This window comes from Haemaphysalis longicornis, unplaced genomic scaffold, assembly GCF_048455015.1.
Source record: "Haemaphysalis longicornis isolate Haplotype H1 unplaced genomic scaffold, Haemaphysalis longicornis Haplotype H1 scaffold_2, whole genome shotgun sequence".
Lineage (NCBI taxonomy): Eukaryota > Metazoa > Arthropoda > Arachnida > Ixodida > Ixodidae > Haemaphysalis > Haemaphysalis longicornis.
The window spans coordinates 216,664,766-216,684,256 of NW_027526295.1; the positions used below are offsets into that span (position 1 = coordinate 216,664,766).

General features: G+C 49.4%; 1 protein-coding gene and 1 non-coding gene across 5 annotated transcripts in view; one reads left to right on the forward strand and one right to left on the reverse strand.

Moving 5' to 3' along the window:
- Window positions 1-11,248: 11,248 nt before the first annotated feature.
- Window positions 11,249-11,321, reverse strand: Trnam-cau (transfer RNA methionine (anticodon CAU)). Its single transcript has one exon. It is a non-coding gene; the product is annotated as a tRNA-Met (tRNA).
- A 6,947-nt stretch (window positions 11,322-18,268) lies between these two features.
- The window catches only part of LOC144169893 (uncharacterized), a 29,701-nt gene continuing 28,478 nt past the window's right edge, over window positions 18,269-19,491 (forward strand). For all 4 annotated transcript variants that reach the window (XM_077699320.1, XM_077699317.1, XM_077699318.1 and 1 more), the window contains exon 1: window positions 18,269-18,758. Coding sequence is in view for 3 of the 4 variants with exons in the window: in XM_077699317.1 (XP_077555443.1) it covers window positions 18,597-18,758 (162 nt within the window). In the remaining variant the exon portion in view is untranslated. The remainder of the gene's footprint in view (window positions 18,759-19,491) is intronic.

Here is a 19,491-nt window from a genome sequence, read left to right on the forward strand (position 1 = left end):
CTCCAGAGTAGGATGAATTTAAATTTCCTTAAGGTAATTCAAGAAAATTTTATTCACTTGGGGTAAAACTTGGGGTATTAAGAGCAGTAATGCGCACAGCGGGTCAACAGTCTGAAATGAAGCAAGGGTGCTTCATTTGTTCCCAATACTATTATTTACATGGCAGGGTTAGAAAAAAATTGGAAAAAAGTCGGGGTTCAACTTAACACATCGATGGCAAGGCAGAGTGGTAGAGCATCGTATTCTGGAAATTCTGTTTGCAGACATTTTTTGGCTGATTACGAGAGAGGTATGCAGTTCACAAATATTTGTGGATGGGAACCAACGAACCTCTGGTTAAAGTTTAGCTCTGGAAAGTTGGGAATAATGTGGTTTTTAACGACAGTAGCAGTGATACAGTATTGATCCAGCAAGAGGAAATACCCAGATTAAAGAAATAAAAAATATTTTGGAGTCGGTATTTATTAAGGGAAAGGGCTACTGAACATTACGAGAACAACTTGGAATTAAACTTTAAAGGATAGCGGAACGCTGCTAAATAAAACACACAATGCTGGGGGGGTATAACAAATGCGAAGTAGTTTGGGGAATTTGGAAAGGTGCAATGGTTGCACCAATCTTCCAGCTGCCCTACTTGCAAGATCACGGGATCTGCCTATCACCTTGTATGGGATGCCCCCATCACCCACACTTCCTACCTTCCCCCTTTTTAGAGAAGTGGGAGAGCATTTCGATGAGCTGACGGCATGAAAACTAGGAATACCGAGTGTGCACTTGTGTTGTCCTCATGTGTCTTCGTTAATTTGTGTGCAGTTATTTTTAGGATTGACCATTACCAAATCGCCCAGCTTTCAACCTTTTTATAGGAATACCTGGTTAACAGGGCCCAAGTAGCTATGCCACTCATTTTTACACCTTTTTTCTCCTTTCTTCAGGCGTAGCAAATGACTGATGTGTTGAGAGCAGACATCTGCATGACTTATGATAAAGATACTTAGCTGTCGTCATCGTCATAAGCCTGGTTGTGTCCACTGCAGGACAAATGCCTCTCCCAAAGATCTTCCAAAGACTTACTTAGCTGTAATAATCATCAAATAACAGGCATAGGAAGTGCCCTCGTTTTTATCTCTCTAAGCCGAGAATTTCACGGGGTGCTGTGGGCCCTTCACCACTGTTATGAATCAGCGCGCCGCTGTGCTGCAAGTTTCGTGCAGCGCTTTTCTGCTTTGTGGCAGAGCCTCCACTACGTGCACTTTCCGAGTGGATGCCTCTGTCGGTGACTTAGGCTTGCAGCGACAGCCAACGGATCCCACACTCTGCAACATGCCTGGGACGTGGCCTCCGCGATGTGCTTCCGGCGGCGCGCTATGGCTGTCCCATTCGGCGCGGAAGCAAGGGGAGCGGTGTAATTTTGCTATCTCCGACACACGCCGCGAGGCGGCGCCGTTAGCCTAAGGTTGAAGGGATTACGCAGGCGGAGTAATCATACGGATGAGAATTTAGAACAGCGAGGGGAGAAAAAAAACGGGGGTGGGGGCGATGAGTTTTAAAACAGGGAAGAGAGGGAGATGGGAGGGAGGATGCAAATCTATTTGGTTAGCTGGGAGTAGGGCGAGTAAGCGTAATAAAACTGGCAAGTCGGTTGCTGACAACCGTCGCCCCGATTCAAAGGGAAAGCCACTAATCATCATCATCATGAAGCGAGGCTCGTCTGGCCGACGCTGCCTGCGCTTTGAGTTGTGAATCAGCCTTCCTTGTCGCGCCTTCGGGATAGAAAATTCTCAATATGTGGTCTATGCATTTTGACTCGATCCTACAAGTTTAACACCCACGATTGCCTTTGCACTCAGCTTTAGTGGTCGTTTGCTTAAAAGGCAAATGCCAGAGACCAGGGTTCTGTCATCTCGGGCAGAGTGAATGCCAGCGTGCTGAATTCTTTTTTCGCTGTTACAGCATTTTCGCGCGATATCGCTGCGCGAAAATATATGCTTTTTTTTTTGCCTTTTAAGTTGTTTCGAACGCTCTGGGTATCCGTTGTGTGTGTGTGTGTGTGCGCGTACGCGTGTCTGTGCGCGTGTATGTGTGTGTGTGTGCGAGTGCACGTGCGCGAAAACAGCGTAATACCGATAAGCTCTCGTGTATTGTTTATAGGCAGGAGACTACGTATACGATAGTCAAATAATCTGTTAGGCTTCCACGTGTACGAATCAATCATTTTTTGCGTTTTATTTAATATGCTTAGGGGTTTCAAGTACCTACTGCAATCTCGCTACCAAATTACCGTAATTACCCGATTCTAACGCGCACCCGATTTTCCAGGCAAAAAACCGAAAAAACTTGCACCTCCGTTTGTAACGCGAAAGGAACTTTGTGAGAAAGAAAAACGAATGCGAGAGAAACGGGCGATTTATTCCCCGAAGTAATCTCACTCATCTCCTCGTCGCTCTCCGAGAGCTCCTTGTCGCCTTTCGCTGACCGCAACATCTCGTCATTGGTGCCGTCAAGCGCGTTCGCGATGCCACACTTCTGAACGAACGTACAACCATGTTCGATGGGATCGTGGCCCACGCCGCGCATGCCCATCTCGCGAGCTTCTCCAGAGGCATACGCTTCAGCCAACCGCTCGTTGTGAACGCGTGGAAGCCGCTCGTAAGCAGCGGAAGCGGCGCACCTTCGTTGCCGCTGCTGCCATTGCTGTTATCAAATGCACGCAAGTGGAATAATTTGACGATTTGTGTGAACGCCGATAGAACAAAGCCTAGGCGCCTAGATCCGAAAAATTGTTGCTAAAGGCTTTGGCGCCATCTTGAGATGGCGATGGTGATGGGTGGAACGAAATTTCAGCTGTTTCGGCAGTTTCGGTTTCGTATCCGATTCTAACGCGCATGCGATTTTTCGGCGTAATTTTGCGGAAAAAAGGTGCGCGTTAGAATCGGGTAAGTACGGGTATTTGCCGTGAGTGAGAAAGTCATGGTATTCCGCGATGCCTGTCATATCGCTATCGACTCTACATACGTATTTTTTTTTCGAAAGGCTGTTTCTGAATTTCTAGATTTGCTGGGGTAATATATTCTGCACATAATTTGTTGGCATGACATACTAAGGGCATTATTTTTTTCGGTGAGCAGTTAAGCTGATCACTAATATCTGTATGCACAACATCGGCTGTAAGTTGTTCGGGATATTAGTGAATGAACACATAAAGTGGAGAACTATACCAATCGTAACTCGGGTAAAGATTTTTATTACATTACTTAGGCCACGTCCATGTATAGGCGGTATGGGTAGACTGGAAGTCTCTCTGTACGTTTGTATATGCAAGCATGCATGCCAATAAACGGCACGAGCACGTTTAATCTGCCTATTGCGGAAGAATCACCGATAGCCATTTGGACAGTATACACTTCAGATGATGAAGTATACGACGTCTCTGTTAATAGTATCGCGGTAAAAGTTATGTCAAACGTTTCAAGTAGTGTTGCCATGTCATCTACTTTATCTGTCAAAGACCGCACATTTAAAGGAGAAAAAAGGAAACGGCATAAGGAGTGTTTTCGTGTTTACTAATGGTTGGATTTTGGTCGGTTGAGTTCCCATAATTTGGTTTTTGCTCGGAACGCACGGAATATGCGTTCCGTGCGTTCCAAACAACATGTACGAGATTTTCAGAAATAAAACCGGAAAACGTGTTGTGTTTTGGAACCATGCGTGACTACAAAAAAGAATACTGCTGTGCAATGAATTCACATATGCATCACCCCGGGCATAGTCTACGTCGAAAATTCAAAGGCACTAGTAACTACCCTAATTGCACCAGCAAAGGTAGAAGTAGTACTACTTCTACCTTTCTCCTGCATTGGTGTGCGGTAACTTTTTTTATTTTTTATTATTAAACGTCGCACACAGGCTGCGAAGGCCGAGTTTTCGTCCTCTGCGCCCGCCCGCGCCAGGGAAAGCGACCTAGCGACCTTAGGCTACGCGCGCCGCGGTGCGGCGAAAAACGCGGCCACGCCCCCTTTTCAACTTACGCTCTCTCCGGGTGATTGGGACGGCCGGAGCAACGGCGCGCCGCCGGTAGCCGATCGCGGAGGCCACGCCTGGGAAATGCCACATCGCATGGTGCCTCGCTGTCAGCGTGATACAAACTTCGGCGGCGGCGAACGCGATGTGTAGAAACACGTCCGAAGGACACGGAAGCCGCAGCGGGGAAGCCCTCTCTCCACCCCTCTCTCTCGAACCCAGCGTTCGCCACTACTAATGACCCCTCACGAACTCTGGAAAGAGCGTTGTGTGGTGTCTGTACCAAGGACAACCTCCTTGGTCTGTACCATGTCGCGTTGTGTGCAAAAACCAGAGGGAAGGCTGGTTTGACCATTAATTAGCGCTTTGGGTATAAATAGCGGGGCCCCAGGCGCAGAATTTCATTCCTGTTGGAGCAGCGAATCAATTCTCTCACTCTGCTCGAGTCCTGTACTGTAACCTGGCTTATTGGGGCATTGTACCTTTCTTGCTTCGGCCCATCTCTTGCCATGCAGTAAGCCAGTTAAGTTTGCCTTCGGCTTCTGGTCTTCTCCAAGGCAGCAACATTTTCTGGCCGCGCTCAACCACCACGCTACCTCTCGCATGACGGAGGCAACGGAGCTAGGCTCGGGGGCGCCTGCCCGAATGCAACACCATTCCCCCCACCCCCTGTGTACAGCACCAGTGGCTCTGCCTCCACAGTTTTGAGCCTTGTTAACCGTGCACCAGCTGTTCTCGATGTGTTGTTGAGCTACAACTAGTGTGGTTAAGCTAGTGGCACAATCTAACAGTTAGTTGGAGGATTGGTCGTACCAAGCACTCCCATTGTTAAGTGGTGTTACGAATGGGCCAGCGCCGCAGTACTTCCCCGCATCACTCCTCGGCTGTGCGGCGAAGCCACTCGTGCGCCTTCGAAAACAGGCGCAAGCGCAATCATGTCGGCAACAAGTTGCGACAAAGCCTCGTCAGACGCTTCGCTCTCTGCGCATTCGGCGGCTGCCTGCGGCGGCTGAACTTCGGCGGCTGCCTGCACGGCTCGCCTCCTACGCTGGAGTCTGGCTCTGCAGCAGTATACGTTTGAAGTGCGGTACAAAAAGGGGAAGCTGAATGGCAATGCTGATGGCTTAAGTCGGAGTCCTTAAGGCAAGAAATGGCCTGTAGACGCCTGACTTTCTCAATTTCATTGTTTTTCCTGGAGCAGGTTTCGCCCTTTACGATTGCATTTTTTTTGTGTGTGGGACATTTCCAATCACGCGAAATGTCACCTTTCAGGTTTGTCACTTGTCTAAAGTACTGCTGGGCAAAAATATAACTAGAGTAGTTAGTTATTCGCGTACTTTTCGCAACTAAAAGCCTGGTAGATCTTCAGTGTGGATTTGTCTTCGCACTTGCCGGCGATGCGGTTGTGTCTTCCTGTGTTGTTCTGTTGCTTGCCTGACCAAGCCAGAGACGTTCTTGGGGAGCCACTACTCGTCCAGTGACCCGCCCGGTGAGGCTCCAGCACGGTGTCGTATAGACAAGGCCTGGAGTCGAGCGTCTGCCGAACACTTCACTTCGACAGCATCCCTCCGGACAACGGTTGCAGACCCTTATCCATCGGGATCTCGGACCCCCGGCGGAGAAGCTGTTACGAATGGGCCAGCGCCGCAGTACTTCCCCGCATCACTCCTCGGCTGTGCGGCGAAGCCACTCGTGCGCCTTCGAAAACAGGCGCAATCATGTCGGCAACAAGTTGCGACAAAGCCTCGTCAGACGCTTCGCTCTCTGCGCATTCGGCGGCTGCCTGCGGCGGCTGAACTTCGGCGGCTGCCTGCACGGCTCGCCTCCTACGCTGGAGTCTGGCTCTGCAGCAGTATACGTTTGAAGTGCGGTACAAAAAGGGGAAGCTGAATGGCAATGCTGATGGCTTAAGTCGGAGTCCTTAAGGCAAGAAATGGCCTGTAGACGCCTGACTTTCTCAATTTCATTGTTTTTCCTGGAGCAGGTTTCGCCCTTTACGATTGCATTTTTTTTGTGTGTGGGACATTTCCAATCACGCGAAATGTCACCTTTCAGGTTTGTCACTTGTCTAAAGTACTGCTGGGCAAAAATATAACTAGAGTAGTTAGTTATTCGCGTACTTTTCGCAACTAAAAGCCTGGTAGATCTTCAGTGTGGATTTGTCTTCGCACTTGCCGGCGATGCGGTTGTGTCTTCCTGTGTTGTTCTGTTGCTTGCCTGACCAAGCCAGAGACGTTCTTGGGGAGCCACTACTCGTCCAGTGACCCGCCCGGTGAGGCTCCAGCACGGTGTCGTATAGACAAGGCCTGGAGTCGAGCGTCTGCCGAACACTTCACTTCGACAGCATCCCTCCGGACAACGGTTGCAGACCCTTATCCATCGGGATCTCGGACCCCCGGCGGAGAAGCTGTTACGAATGGGCCAGCGCCGCAGTACTTCCCCGCATCACTCCTCGGCTGTGCGGCGAAGCCACTCGTGCGCCTTCGAAAACAGGCGCAATCATGTCGGCAACAAGTTGCGACAAAGCCTCGTCAGACGCTTCGCTCTCTGCGCATTCGGCGGCTGCCTGCGGCGGCTGAACTTCGGCGGCTGCCTGCACGGCTCGTCTCCACGCTCTTCAAGGACACAGAGGCAGGCCCCGGTGATCGCAACGGAGTCCTCCCCTCTCCCCTCTCTCGGACTCAACGTGCCCGAGGCTATGAACGGCTTACGAACTCTGGAAAGAGTGTTGTGCGTGTTCCCACGTGTTGCGTTTGACCGTTATCGCTGTTGGGTATAAATAGAGCTGCCCAAGCGTTGTAACTCATTCCTGTTAGAGCAGCGAATCGATGTTGTCGCTCTGCTCGAGTCCTGTATTGTAACCTCGCCCGTCGGGGCATTGTTCTTTGGCTTCGGCTCACCTCTCGCTATGAAGTAAACAGTTACGTTAGCCTACGGCTTCTGGACTTCTTCACGGCTGCAACAGCGGCTGGCCGCTCGCATCATACACGCTACCACTCGTATGTCGGAGGCCATGGAGCTCGGATCGGGTGCCCCCGCCCGGTCGCAACAGTGGGTGAAGCAACTGGCACTGAAAAAACTGACTGCGTGTCTGTTTCTTTCACTGCAAATGTTGTCCAAAGTCGATAGTGTATTGCCTGCCCATGTCTTATTGTGGATAGAGAAGCATGAGTGGCATTCAGCAGCTGTATGGATCTGTCTTGGGCTGATTGACTGCGCTTTGGATTACCAGGCACACAATGCGCTCAGGCTGTCTTCCTTAAATTGTGTACCTTGTTACCCAAAGCGCAGTCAGTCATCATGCAAAACCAACTAGCACAATTCCTTATCCTACTGATGTCTTCAGCTGCTCCTCAAGCTCTTCCCTCCGGTTCTATCATTTACCTCCCCGGTGTTCCTCTCCTTCTCCATTTATTACCTTCCTTCTCCATTTATTACCTTTGACTAAATTGTATACCTTTTCTGTCCCCCCCCCTCTTTACCCCTCCGGTTCCCTTGCTTCAAGATTATTCCTCACCACTCCTCTGCAGTACACCTTCTCAGAGGTTTATCCAGAATTTCTTTTTTTTTTTGGGGGGGGGGTCGAAATCCTATTGGAGGGGGGGGGGGGGTGGAGTTGGACGGGGGCTGGTGGAGGTGTGTGTATAAATTCCTGGGTAGAGTGGTTGTGGATTTTTTTTTGGGGAGGGGGGGGGCGGGGGTGTATAAATTCCTGTGCTTTCTCTTTCCCGATTAAGTCTTCTTACCATCTCCCTCCTCACATTCGTCTCCTCATTGGCGCCCAGCCTTCTTCCACTCGTTCCGCCAACCTCCATCTTTCCCTCCCCTCATAGCAGTTACTTCCTCCACATTCCCTCTCCTCGAGTACTTCTCTTCCCTTTGCCCTCGTGCTGCACTCCTATTGCTCACCCTCTACTACTCAGAAACCTCACTTATCCTTACTTCCTTTTCCGCATCTCTGTATCACTTATTTTTCCTTTCCTTTATCCCTCCCCCTACATGCATTCTCTTCCACCAGTTCTCTTCGTCACCGCCCATCGTCCTTTCTTTCGCTCCCTCCATCACCCCTTTCATATTTTACATTGACCGATCCCTAATCCTAGCTAGCTCCGCCTTCATATCATTCCCTTATATTCTTCTACTTTTCTAACCCTCTTCCCTTCTCCCTCTCTAACCCACTCCATCGATCCCTCCTCTGCTACCATCACCACTTCACCTTTCCTCCCCCTCTGTTCCCTTCCAAGTCGCCTTCCAGCAGCACTACTTCCGATCCGCTTCAGCCTGACGTTTTATACTACTATAAACTTTTTTTCATCTAAATTTCTCCTCGATCCTCTCTTCCCTTCTCTCCCTGTACCTCGTGCCCTTCCAATAGGTTTTCTCTCTCTAATCCCATGCTGCGGACCCCCATAAATCTCTCTGATTTGGGCCCCAGCGCACTTCGGGCTGGACAGTAACAAACAAGCCCACGAGGTGGGTTGCGAACACGCACGACAGTACCGAGCCGAACTTCCCCACCCACTCGAACAGCCCTTCAGCTACAGCGAAATCATCTACCACTACAAGGGCGGAAAACGTATCCGCAGCCCGACCATCCCTCAAACGCAACCAAGCATCAACACGCAGGATATGCTGCTCCTTCCCCAACCCAGTACTATATTTAACAAGATTCACCCCTAACATGCTCCGCATGGCCACACTAGTACACATCTTGTGGCGTTGCACACACAAGCGCTTTATTAATTAAAGATCACCTTGAATGGGGACTGCGCTTCAAAACAGTCGGGAGAACGCCCAGCTTGCCATGGTAACGCTGGCCGAAGACGCCGCCGAACTGCACGGATTAAAGATGGCGACAGCTAGCAGCAATGCACCGTTATATAGTCCAATTTCGCCTCGGGCGCCGCTGGGGACCCAGAGATACCTGTCCGTCGTCTAGGTAAAGCGGGGGACCGCAACCACCAGTTAGACTGGACAAATGAAGTTTATTCACTCACTCACTGAGATCCCGTAATTATCGCCAATTCTCCTGCTTATATTTTCTTGCTCCAGTGCGTTCCCTTCCAAGTCTATCGTCTCAATGTCGCTTATCTACTCCCCTTACCCTCGATTTTCCACTTCCTCGCCTCTCCATTCCTCCTCGACACTCTTCTTTGGTCAGTACGGTCAGTGCTAATGAGAAGGCTTTCGTATGTGCATGGTCATTCGACAGTCGAGACATTTCGCGTTTAGGTAGTGTTGTGCCAGAGCGCCCGGCCCAAATTCGTTGCATGTGGCGACGCGCCGACAGCGGGGGCGATTCACGCCTCGTCCAAATTAGACCAAACCGCCCGTGGCCGACTTGCCCAGACTTGCCTCGCCGCAGAGTCGCCTTTCATTTTGCGTCGCGGCGGCTCGGCCGAATCCTGCATTGGGTGAACGTCCAGCAACGGGCATGTCGCTACTCGCCTGGAGGCGAGCTCGCGGAGACGGCGTGGGCGTCGCCCTCCCTTTCCCCATCGGGGCGGCTCGGCTGACTCAACCGCTTCGCTACCATTCGTCAGATTTCAAACTTCAGCAAGCGAGAGTCCTGATTGAGTGATTCAAACTTCTCGGGGTGCCAACAAACTTCCGGGGGTATAAAATCCCGCCCGGAGACATTGTCGGCATTCCTCGGAGACATTTTTCGGCACCTGTTTCTTCGGAGGCACCGAGTGGAGAGGTGCTGTCGCCTTTGTGTGAGTCATGTAATGTTTGCTTGCCCTTGTACATACTGTATATACTTCAACTGTACATACTGTATGTTACTTCAACTTTTCGTCGGCTCTCGAGAACTTCATCGCTCTGCTCTGCGCCGCGTCGATAGGGGACGAAGCATGGCAACGCCGCTACACCGGTGGCCGCGCTCCGATGGCGAGTCGCAACAGTGGTGGCTGCGGTGAGCGAGCCCGGTCCCAACAGCGGAGACAGCGTTGGGATGGCTGATTCCCAACATCGCTAACAAGCTGGGATGCGAGTCACAACCTTGGCGTCGGAGGTGGGAAGGTCATTCCCAACAATAGCCAAAAAAAGGTTGCCGTTTTTTAAAACAATTAAAATCAAATTTTCAGGTGTTTGAATCTCGAAGGCCTCTCTTCCTCCCATTCTTCCTTCCGCCCCTCTTCATCCTACTCCCCCAACCCTCCCCCACACCATCATTTTTTAACAGCTTGGTTGGTAAAAACTTTATTGTTGGTAAAAACTTCATTGTTTTTAACAGCGGAACTGTTCTAGCTGGCTGTAATGTGTGGCGCCGCGTAACGCGTTAAAGATGCCAAGAAAATGCCGAGCGCTTGTCAGCGCGTGGCTCGCGGCGGCCGCCCAACGTAAATGGAATGGAATGGATGAGTCTATTATAGGAGGAGGCCAATAGGCCCTGTTGTGGGACATGGGAAAAAGGGTAGGGGAAGATGGTTCACATAAATTCTTTTCCCTGCGCTGTGGGGGTTCACTTAGCACGGTATGCACAGTTGAAGTTGTGGCGTGGACACTGTAATGCCACTATCATCGGGGTATCCAAAAGGAGCCGTTCAGGAATAATTTCAAACTTGTACAAATGCGTGGTGATGTGTACTCCAGTGCTCACGTAGAAAAGAAATCCTGCAGCTTCGCTACGGTTCAAGCCCTACGGTTCAAGCACACCCAAGCTGATATCAAGAACTTCGTGCCCACGCATTTTGCCTCGTGGTTAAATATGATCAACACAATCAGGTAACAGTCGTCTGTGGCTTCAACGTGAATGTCTCCAGACCAGATATGAAGCTAAAATTTTGGGTGATCCAGTTCATGTTGGAAGAGTTAAATTAAGAAACCGGCATCGAGTTATATTGGGCGAGTTTGGCGGACTAGAAGAGGTTGGCATTCTTAGCATATAGGGTGTGGAGCCTATGGCCATCACCCCACAAATTTCTTCCCTCCATTCCCACAAATAAAGTGCGTGCTGTTTTTTGATTGGACGGAAACGGAAGAATTCTGCCTTTGGGCCCTATATGTGACTTCGCGGTGAAATACTGATACACACACACATTTTATATAATATATATATATATATATATATATATAGTGAATCAGAATGGGACATGAGGGGCTCGTTGATTTAAGACAGAAATATATGGGTTGGCAGTCAAGAATGCCTCGTAAAGCACAAAGGGGAGCATGCCGTAGGTCATTGAAACGTGAATAATTTTGAAAGACAAAGTGAAGAAAAATGCCCGCCGGATGGGATACGAACCCACGACCTCCAGAATATGCGTCTGGTGCGATAACCACTACGCTACCTGCGGGGCCTTTTCCTCTCCACTTTCTCGGGTATTTATGTTAAGGCATTTTTGTTTCCTGTGTTTGGGGGTGGTAGCCAGCGCCACTCGGACTACTCGGGTTGAAGGGGACCTTAACATAAATACCCGAGAAAGTGGAGGGGAAACAGCCCCGCCGGTAGCGCAGGGGTTATCGCACCAGACGCGTATTCTGGAGGTCGTGGGTTCGGACACCACCCGGCGGGCATTTTTAATCCGAAAGTGTTCTTTTCCAGGAAACACATTTCACTGACGTCATATCAATCACGGAAGAGACGCCAGTACAACGAAGCAAGCGGCCTGTAAAGTGTGCACCCCCACACAAAGGGTCTTCTTGCGGAGAAGCAACCTTTAGTACTAAAGAGTACGTTATACTTAGGGTTGTTCGTTATCGGAATTTATATTTTAACACGAAAGTGTTTTAATACACCAAGATTTCACTGACATCATATCCGTCACGGAAATGACGCCGGTACACCTTTGCCGAAGCAACCCGCCAGCAGGACACGCTCACCAAGCGCACCCACAAGACACCCGCCGACCCGCAAATGTTCAGCTGCAGATTTCACTGCACATTTCACTTTCGTGTTTTACTGATTCCTATGACAGGGGAATCAACATAATTTTTGTAGCGTAAGCTACACTGGCCGAGGTTGAGCAGTTTCGCGTGGACCTTGAAGGGCCGTGCTGTGCAAGCGCGAGGAGCATTGGATTGGATTGGATTAAATTGGATTGTATGGGATTATCCAATCCAATTGGAGTGCGGGTGTGTAGAGAATTGGGTCTGCACATTCCAGAGGAGGGACGTCATATCCGCTGCAGAAGCACTGACGCCGGAGCGTGCCCAGCTGTGCGCCTCGGTTGCACAGTAGCCAAGTCTGACGCTGCGCGAAAGCCGCTTGATAGCCGTTTTGCGTGGCTTCTGGAGAGCCGTTCTGCTCATGCGCGAGGAGCAGTGACTGGACTGAACTGGACCCGACCGGACTGGATTGGACTGGACTAGATTGGATTGATTGGAAATCGTTTTAGCAGCAGTAAGCATGATAATCAGCTAATCCTAGACAACCAGGAAACGTAAGAATAACCAGCTGGACCTTAGTTCACGCTACGTATATCCTGGCATAGCCAAGCTAAGCCACTGCTAATTTTTTCACCTCTTTCAAAATTCTTCATCTGTTTCAATGACCTACCGCATTCTCCCCTTTGCTTTACGAGGCATTCTTGACTGCCAACCCTTATTTCTATATATATATATATATATATATATATATATATATATATATATATATATATATATATATATATATATATATATATATATATATATATATATATATATATATACGGTAAACCCGCGTTATAACGAAATCGCTTTGCTCTCAAAATATCGCTTTATTCGAAATTTCTTCTGGTTCCAACCCAAACCCCTGCATTTTAGCCCGCATTACTCGAAGCGCACAAAGAGCTTGACCCGGTTAGATCGAAGTGGCGGGCGTCGCCGAGCGGCGGCGACCCAACCGCGAGTCAGGCTGTCAACATGGCGTATCAACGCAAGCTGGTGTTTCCCCGGTGATTTTCTCGAGCCGGTCATGCTCGATTCGCGCCATCCGACTTTTGACGAACGGTCCAAATGCGTGAGGTGGTCATTGAATTTTGTTCCTAGGCATTGGATAATGGCGTGATCGCAATTGTGCACAAACACGGACACTCGAACCGTAGACTCAGCAGTGTCGTTAACAACGGGGTGCCGAAAAACTCTTGTTTTGCAAACTTTAAGCCTGCACACCTGGGGAACTAATTGCGCAGTAGTCACGCAAAGCCCCTAGTGCAAACCCGGTTAGTTTTCATGATTGCGCTGTACAGTCGAACACGGATATATCGAACTCCAAGGGGATCGCGAAATAGTTCGATATATGAAAAATTCGATATAAAAAATATGTGCTCTGAGACCTCACCTATGGCGGACGATCACTTACCGATCGTCGCATTCAAGAATGACAACTAATTCCGCACTCACGACGCAACAGGACACTTTCTTTCCGTGAAAAAAAAAAAAATCGCTGATCTTGGCCTGCTTCTTCGTCCTGGAAATGAAATTAAAGACGCTGGTCTCGATCTTCTCGAGGCTGCACAACTAGAAAATTCCAGCAGTACGCTGCGCCTTCGCACACCATGCACAACACGCACGCAAAAGAAGAACAGGGCGCACGTACCACCAGAACATTGAAGGTAACAATTCCAAGGCTCTCTGAACGGACTCCAACAAAGCGCTCGCGATGGTCATCTCCGAGAGAAACAGTGATCTCCAAAAGTGCGGGACAACTCGCCAGCAGCAACAGCAGCAAAATGCAAAAGAAGGAGGCAGCCGTCAGCGCCTTCGTTACCTCTTCCCTTTCCTGAGACGACACCGGGGGAAGACAGACCCAGAGAGAGAGAGAAAAAAAACTATTTTTCGACAAGTCGGGGAACGTACGCAGCCGAAAAAAAAGGACGTGCGCAGTCGGGGCATCCCTACCTCGCACTGTCACCTTTTCCGAGCGTTCAGGCTTGTGTGCCTAGACAGATTTACCATACCGGGCTCCGTTCGCTAACGCTACGGCGGCCGGTAGCGGGGCCCGACTGGGCAAGCGAAAATTCGTTCCAGTAGAAGGAATTAGTTCCGCTAGCCAGTCTTCGCCATGCTCGCACATTCCTCCACATCCTCCTCAACCTCAATCGGGGGTGCAGCGACCGCCGAAAAGCACCTTCCGGCTCGCGCGGCGTTCGATATACGCAATGTCGGGAAAAATACGGTTCGATATAAACGTACGAATTCCTATACTTTTACACAGCATTTTCAAGGGGATAATTTATGAGTTCGATATAGACAATAATTCGATATATCCGTGTTCGATATATCCGTGTTCGACTGTATACCCACAATAAGCAGATAATCGTTTTTTTTAGCTCAACAAAAGCAACCTCAGACTCGAGCCACGGCATTTGCGTCGCTTTCCAGCGCGAAACTCTCGTAGCGTTCCGTGACTGGCAAATTTCTGGCTAATAGGTAAGAGGTGACTTCGAGAAGTTTGTGTTGGCTGACTCTGCCGCTCCCGTGGTCGCCCGAGCGACGGATGCGGAGATAATCGGCACTGTGGTTGGTGGCCCCGAAGAGGACGAGGAGCCGGCGAACGAGGATCCAGGTGAAGTTCAAACTATAGCACAGATGCGGGAGTACCTACGCCTGCTGCGAAGTAAAATTGGATGCATGTGCGGCGACCACAGCTTCATGCGATGCTCGGTCAAATTGGAGAAGGGGTTGCTCGCACCCCGCACGAACTTGAAATAGTCAAAGCTCTGCTTTTTTTCCACCTGAATAAAGTTTTGTTTGAGTGAAGACATTGTGTTTTGATTCCTCGCAGTTGTGGCGAAGTTAAATCTCAAATTGTTCAGCTTTTCTTGAGTAGTCGCTTATAGCGAAATACCGCTTAGAACGAAAATTTTCGCCATCCCGCTGACTTCGCTCTCTCTCTCTCTCTCTCTCTCTCTCTCTCTCTATATATATATATATATATATATATATATATATATATATATATATATATATATATATATATATATATATATATATATATATATATATATATATATATATATATATATATATATATATATATATATATAAGGTTAGAGAGAGACAGAGACAAACGAGAAAGACGTAGAAAATAGAAAAAAGTTTACTGACGTTTCAGGGAGAGGACTCCCTTTCTTCAGAGTACCGGCGGGGCTACTTTAGCCTCCACATTCTAAAGTAGCCCCGCCGGTAGCGTAGTGGTTATCGCACCAGACCGGTATTCTGGAGGTCGTGGGTTCGGATCCCACCTGGCGGGCATTTTTTCTCCACTTTCTTATTTTCCAAATTCTTTATCTTGAGCTACGACATCCTTCCCTTTGCTTTCCGAGGTCTTCTTGACTGCCAATTCTTATTTCTGTCTTTATATATATATATATATATATATATATATATATATATATATATATATATATATATATATATATATATATATATATATATATATATATATATAGTAAGGAAAAATGAGGGGCTCGTTGAGGAAATACAGAAACATAGGTCGGCAGTCTACAACGCCAAAGGAGGAATAGGGGTGTGGTTAGGCTCTATTTTTTACTACGGTTAATGAAGTTAAGATTTTTTTTTAATATAAGGAAGAAAGAAAGAAAGAAAAACACGCGCCCAGAGTGGGGACCGAACCCACGCCTTTCGATTAGATCTCGAATGCGCATTCGAGCCAGGCGAGCATTCTCGAGGCGAATGACCCATAAACGAACAACACCTACGCCGGCTTCGCAAATCCTTAAAGTCTTCGCCGCGCGCCTTTTCGACACTAAGACACGGCAATTCCCGTCAGCTCGTCAGCCTTCACTAACGACCAGAGGTACTCGGGATAAGCACCCCCGTCTTTTGCTACACAAAAGGAAGGACCACAAAGCATGCACTCGGCGGCCCCCAACTTCGCGTCCCTGCGGCTGCATGAAAGGAACGCAGCATGACAGCCGGCGGAGGTGACGCCGATACATGAGCCACCGGCGGCCTTCATTAATTAAATGAGGAGCCCGAACTTAACAACTGAAATGATTTGTGATTAACTGCTTGAACGCTGAGGGGTCACGTTCGTTGACTATGGTTTCGGGTAGGTTATTCCAATCTTCTATGGCTGCAGGTAAAAAGGATTTGTTAAAAGCGTCAATTGATGTAGGCGCTGCAAACTTAACGAGAGTTAATTGGACAGGCGACGCGATGAACGGGCAGGAGGGAGAAGGACTGTACTGCGCGTTGTGAGGGGAAATTATAATATATTTTGTATAAGATGCATAGTCGAGTAACTTTTCGGCGGATTTAGAGGGTGGGGAGGTTAGGAGATTGTTTAATACTGGCGGTTTGTACTGTGAGGAAGTAAATCTAGCGGCACGATTCTGAAAGAATCGATCAAGTAATTTTGGTGGGGGCTCCAAATAGCCGACGCATATTCAAGTTTACTACCATAGGGCTATGTTACTACGCGTAAACGTTTCATAAGCCAGTTTTAGGGGCGAAGCTCCTTAGGGCGTGGGTCTGTCCATCCTCGACGTATGTATGTAGCCACCTCTAGTTTAGTTCTTGGATTGTTTACTAGATGGCGTGGCTACCTCTAGTTTAGTTCTTGGATTGTTTACTAGATGGCGGTACTTGTATATGATGAAAAGATGCGCTTGGATTGTTTACTAGATGGCGTGGCTACCTCTAGTTTAGTTCTTGGATTGTTTACTAGATGGCGGGGAGCGTTGTAATAAAATCCGTTCGCTGTTGGCGCGCGCTCGGAGTCGCCCGATGGATAAGGCTGCAGATGTGCGAGCCCGCGAGGCAGAAGCGCTCCGTGAAGCTGCGCGACGCCGCCGCCAAGATCCTGCCGTACGAGAGCGGGAGGCCGAAGCGTGTCGTCTGGCTGCGCGACGACGCCGCCAAGATCCCAGCGTTCGAGAACGAGAGGCCCAAGCGTCACGGCAACGGCGCGAGGACCCTGCCGTACGCGAAGCGGCACGGCTGCGGCGCGAAGAGGATCTCCAAAACGTCAGAGAACGGGAAGCGGCGAGAAAGCGCGCGTATCGGCAGGCAGACCCCGATGCAGTGCGTCTGCAAAACGCATCAGGCGAGCTCAGCCCCAAGGTGCCGACGCGCGGTTTAAGCGAGACTTTCTAGACGTTACGTTCGGACACAGATGTAGTGGGCGAACTTTCACTGAAGAGTCACGGTTTTACCGATGATTTCCCCTCAGGAGCTTCGCCCACTCATCATCATTCACCCCGTGGATATGCTGTGAATTTTTTGGATTTGGGGGAAGGGGGGGGGGGGGGGACAGAAGGTTAGCGATCTTTTGATATAGCCAAGTGATTTACCCGAGGCGGCGGCTAGTTGCTGCATGGAGGAAAGAATACTCAGGAGAGGCCCCTAGCACCCCAATGCATTGCAAAAAGTGTGGAGGAAGTCACGTGATTTTTCTTGAGCCCATGGACAATGTTGCTTACTTGTTTACAACTGCGGCGGCCAAATTTTGGGCAAATAGAACGGACAGATTTTTAAGGCGCTTGGTATGTGGCTGCTTCGCTACGCTTGCAAACCAGCGCAGTCGCTACGACAAACGTTTTTAGACTAGGCCAGTTTGAAAACTCTGCCGTCCGAGGCGTCTGCGTTCGCCATCCCGCGAGCCTGTTGCTATGACGACGACAAACGCTACTTTGCCAGGCTTAAGAGCTGAAAAATCGTCCTTCTATCTCAAAAACGAAGGCCGTTTTTCGATTGAAACTTTGGGTGAGGGTTAGAATGGGCAAATTGAAGACGAAATCAACAGCTTAGAAGATGACATCGCACCGAGGAATTAGCGACGAAGCTGTTTTCGCTTCGAAGCGGGAGGGCAGGGCGACGCCATGTTAGTCAAATCAAACCGGAGACAGCAAAGGATGATGGGATAGAGTGATGGGCTCCGTGGGCTCAAGTCATGGCGGGACTCGGCTTCACAAATGTGACGTCAGGGCCTCTCCTAACCTTTTCTTTCCTCCATGAGTTGCTGTAAGTGATCGCACCATGTTAGATTGCTTGATAGAAAGAATGGCTTTAGGCTGTCACAACAGCATTTTGTTGCAAAGCAATCAAACTTTTAGCGTTCATCGCGAGCTGCCATGCACGCGCGAGACGAATTCAGTTCCTGCGTGCACAGCTCACTGTTACCAAATGCTCACTAGCTCACAGCAGGAAAAGCTGCCTTATCGCGAAGTCGGGAAGCAAGCGACGCCGAAGACGTACATAGAAATTCGCATCGACGTAACCATCAAGACCTGTGAACTTGGCGCCCCCACACGAGCTTCTGTGTACTCACTACGGTGTACCGTGGCCTCCGCGACCGGGCCGGCAGCTGAACGCGGAGGCCGCGGGTGCAGTAATAGACGACCGGCTTCTTCAACGAATTTCCCTATGAACCCCATCGCAGAGGAAAGAAACTCCTCAATGATCCTGACCATAGAGTTTCGTACTAATACCATGGAGGAAAAAAAGCTGTGAGACTATGATGTCGGCTGGGCAGGCACTGGTGTAAAGGAGGCGCTACCTAGACGCCGCCATATTCGTCGGCCCTGACAGCAGTTCCAGGCAGTCAGTGTAGTGAAACGTAATGCATGTAGTTGTCAGTTTTGATAAAGTTCCGTATTGATTCTGCTCTATGTTGCTCTGCAATGCCAATGTGTTGCGCCTTCGGCTGCACGAATAGGGTCGCAGATGGCAAAAGACTTTTCGCAATCCCGTCCGGGGAACGCGAAGCAGCTAGGAGAAAGGTTTGGATGCGTAGAATCGGGCGCGCAGATTTTAAGGTGACGCTGTCGGCACGGCTCTGCGAGGTAAGCATACGCATTTTTGTGTAGTCGAATCCACTCAAGACGATGGAATAGATTCAAGAAATAACCTTATAAACCGCCCTCCGACCTCCCTCTTCTGCAAGGAACGTAATTCTCTTCGTGACGTGCTCTTCTAAACTGCGAGGGGTGCTGTGCTGTGGAAAAGCATTTGGTTATCACTTTGTTAAATCCGGCACAAAAGAAATTATGATCGCACCGCAGCGGTCTTGAAGCAAACTTGTGCTTGGCTAGTCATTAGAGAGTTTTAGCACACCGTGTGTGCCGTGCGTACCGGGACCCTACTGGGCATGTGCGCATTCGTTCTGGTAGGGCGGCTTAGTTCCGCTGATGGGCGGAGCCCGCGTGGCCGTGCCCGCGTATTCGTTCCGGTGATGGGTGGGCCTCCTTGCAGTGCCCGCGCGCGCATGCGCAGTCGGGTCCCGGTACACACGGTAAACCCATTACTCAAGTTCCGTATTGATTCTGCACCATGTTGCTCTACAATGCCAATGTGTTGCGCCTTCGGCTGCACGAATAGGGTTGGGGATGGCAAAAGACTTAGCAGTTTCATCCAGGAAACGCGAAGCAGCTAGGAGAAAAGTTTTGATGCGTAGAATCGGGTGCGCAGATTTTAAGGCAACGCTGTCGGCACGGCTTTGCGAGGTATGCATACACATTTTTTGCGTATTTGAACATTTGGTTATCACTTTGTTAAATCCAGCACATGTCAGTAGAC